This window comes from Penaeus japonicus, unplaced genomic scaffold (assembly GCF_977035675.1).
Source record: "Penaeus japonicus unplaced genomic scaffold, GWHDUDI00000001_assembly GWHDUDI00000034, whole genome shotgun sequence".
NCBI lineage: Eukaryota > Metazoa > Arthropoda > Malacostraca > Decapoda > Penaeidae > Penaeus > Penaeus japonicus.
In genome coordinates, this window is record NW_028234436.1 from 25,199,932 (window position 1) to 25,203,255 (window position 3,324).

Below are 3,324 nucleotides of genomic sequence, written 5' to 3' on the forward strand. Positions count from 1 at the left end.
TTTTCTTATTTCCAATTCCAGGGGTATATTGACGCCATATACACTGGTTATGTGTACATATTCTCGATGTAGATTAGTATTTTTTGCATGAATATATATCGGTAATATGGATTACATTATTACTCACTCTCATTATATCATATCACTGGAAAATTAACAGTTTCACTAGAGACTTAATCGCACATAACTGTTGTTTGAGTTATTAACAACATTCTCTCTTTTTCTCAGTAGTGAATAAACAGCATTACTTTGATCGTTATTTTCCAAGTCCGTTCTTTTGATTTAGATGCAGCTTTCCATTCAAATATGTTTCCCTTTATCTCAAACCGATTTCGGACACTAAGTTTAAGAGAGATCTGACCTACAGTAGCCACTTTCCACCGTAAATTCTTACAAAATTTAAATGATGGTAATAATATGCATGCGAAAAAGGACGCTAAATGATGTAGGTACCAAAATGTGGGAAGTTATACAGTGTAACATCACTTAAGCCTATATAACACACACACACACACACACACACACACACACACACACACACACATATATATATAACATTATAATATAACATTTATATAACATGCCCTAACAGCCGATGGGACAGTAACATCACTTAGGCCTATTAGGTACAGTGAAGGGTCTTCGTCCTCAGGTGGTGTACGTGGCCCGAAACCCAAAGGACGTTTGCGTCTCTTTCTATCACTCTCTGAAAAATTTTGGAGGACGTTTCTTCACCGGCACTTTTGAAAATCTGTTAGATGCCTTTATAAACGACAACCTCTTCTATGGTCCTTACTGGGATCACATCCGTCAGGCGAGGCGGCACAAGGACTACCCCAACTTCCACATGATGTTTTACGAGGACATGAAATCCAACATACTGGAGGAGCTGAGGAAGCTTAGCACGTTCTTGGGCCTGCAACTAGACGATGACATGTTGCTGAAGTGAGTCAAGGTTTCCATTGCACTTTGTATCCTGGTTTAATGATTGATCGCTTCGTTTACGTGATAATTCATTCAGCACGTCTTCTCCCAAGTAATTAGGTTGTTTTACTTCGAAGAAAAAATAATAAAAGGAGTCCTCTCCACTTTCAGAATATCAGAGTATGCACAATTCGACCGCATGAAGAGCACTCATGAACTGAAAATAAATGTCATGAACATCGTAAGCAACCACTGCCGGAAGGGGCGGGTCGGGGACTGGGCGGCCATCGCGACGCCCGAGATGGACGTCAAGATGGAGCGCTGGATTCGAGACAACTCCCACGACCTCGACTTCGCCTTCAGATACAAATAGGACGACCGCAGATCCGTCAGTCGGACTCCTTCAGTGCATGGAAACACCTGGAGTGAAGGCTGTGTCACGCTAGGACTTTTTCCCCGTGGAATTTCTCATTTCTTTCGTTTTTTTTAAATCTTTTTAGAAGTTAGTGCGTTTTTTTGTTTTTTTTTCTAAACGAAAAGAGATCGTTTCCGTTTGAAAAGTTTCGTATTTCTTTTCTTCAAATCAATATCCAAACTCATTACTTCTTATATCCATGAGAAAAAATAGTGAAATGATTGTATAAAAAAACAGATTCTAAATACCATGGTATTATCACAAAAGGCTGGATCGAGCATATATTGTTTCGAAAGCGAAGCCACAAACCTTGACCTGCGGCCGCATGACTATGACCTAAACAACTACCGGTCTTGTCCATGTAAGTGACTGGAAAATGACCACAGACTAACCAGTAGATGAATCGTCCATGTTTTTTTGACGTTTCTTTGGGTAGATATTTTATATTGTGTTGTATATTTTCTCCCATCAAAATCTAATCTTAGATGTCGACCGGCGGCACGAAAAAATATTTTTGATAAAGCCGCCTTAAGGACTTATGTAGACCCGTACATTTTAACATATGTAAGTTATAACTACATGTATGTATGTTCCATAGATCAGCTATATCATTGGATACTCTCAGCTAGGGCTGTATATTAGTATTAACCTTAATAGGAGGGTGGTGTTAGGGTATATAGTTGTGAATAGGTACGATTATATTCTACACTAGCGCTATTTGTTGTATTCCTTTCGTAAACCCACTGTAAGGTGCTGAGTCATTAACTTATTTAACTTACTTGTGGCATTATACTAAAAACTGCCACGAACTAGTGTCAGTGATGGCTGTAACTAACTCAAAAATTAAGTAGTTTCTGCTAGATTTACGAAGTTTTAATACTTTCATGTAAAATTGTGAGCGTGAGATATAAGTAGGGTGATCTTGGCAATTCTTGTAACATTTGAATTGTTACAAGCTATGCAATGGTAGATGCCTATTGGATAATATAGGGTATTTAAAGGCATTGCCAAGGAATTGTGTACTACTTATACATGCAAATGAATGCGTATTTGTAAAGTACTCCCCAGTGTATGAATATATACATACATATACATGCACAAAACTTCCCTTCTTATTACGGTTGCCACAACCAAATTCAAAACAATTTAATATTTTTTTCTCAATTATGATTCAGTCAGTGGAGACTTGTTTCTTGTTCCGCGTCTCGAGTCAGTTCAGTTCAATTCAGAGAGATTTGTGAAGACGTCGCTTCGCCCGGGCTATATGCACAAGGCGGCCCGGCCTCTGTCAGCTATGAGTGCTGACTCATCTGATCATCATAACTGAATGCTTACCGTAGCGGTCGGATTGCCTGTAGGCGCTCCTGATGCCTCGAGTCCTGCCAACACGGCGCCAGTGAAAACCGCGGCCTTCGGAAACTGAGCTCTCGAACGAACGACTGCTCGATCCATTTTTTTTTATTTTTTTTAAAGATTAGTGGCAGCTCCTCATTGGCCATTGTCAGCCTTTGCCAGAAGGATCTTGATGATTAAAGTAAAATATGAATGCAATCGGTTTTATCTGCGTGAAAACAATAATTTGGCGAATCCTTAACTCCGTATCAATTCCGTTCTATCTATAGTCGATAACACGTCGCTGTGTTTCTCCATAACGGCGACCTCAGTGACCTATGACCTCGAGAGAAGGGCGTTATCTTAGAGAACTCTCATGAACTACCCGACACGAGCAAGTGCAACGAACAACTGTCACTTTTCCCAGCATTAGTTAGAACCTGAAGCCTGTGACCTTACCGCTACGCCGTGAAATGGTGATGGAATGAGAACTATTTGGCCTTTCATTCCGGCATTCGACCTGCCTCAAAGCAACACAATTCACACATATATTGTGCGTCAAAATCGTTGGTAAAGACAAATTAAGTATAAAAACAGTAATAATTAATAATTTGGTTTAAAAAAAAATCATTTGGAATTTGGATATTTTCACT

At 39.4% G+C, this 3,324-nt stretch overlaps 1 protein-coding gene across 1 annotated transcript in view; it reads left to right on the forward strand.

Moving 5' to 3' along the window:
• The window catches only part of LOC122242922 (sulfotransferase 1C4-like), a 5,369-nt gene extending 2,269 nt beyond the window's left edge, over window positions 1–3,100 (forward strand). The window contains exons 4-5 of the mRNA XM_043000353.2: window positions 653–945; window positions 1,096–3,100. Coding sequence (XP_042856287.2) covers window positions 653–945; window positions 1,096–1,297 — 495 coding nt within the window. The 3' untranslated portion in view covers window positions 1,298–3,100. The remainder of the gene's footprint in view (window positions 1–652; window positions 946–1,095) is intronic.
• Window positions 3,101–3,324: the final 224 nt, after the last annotated feature.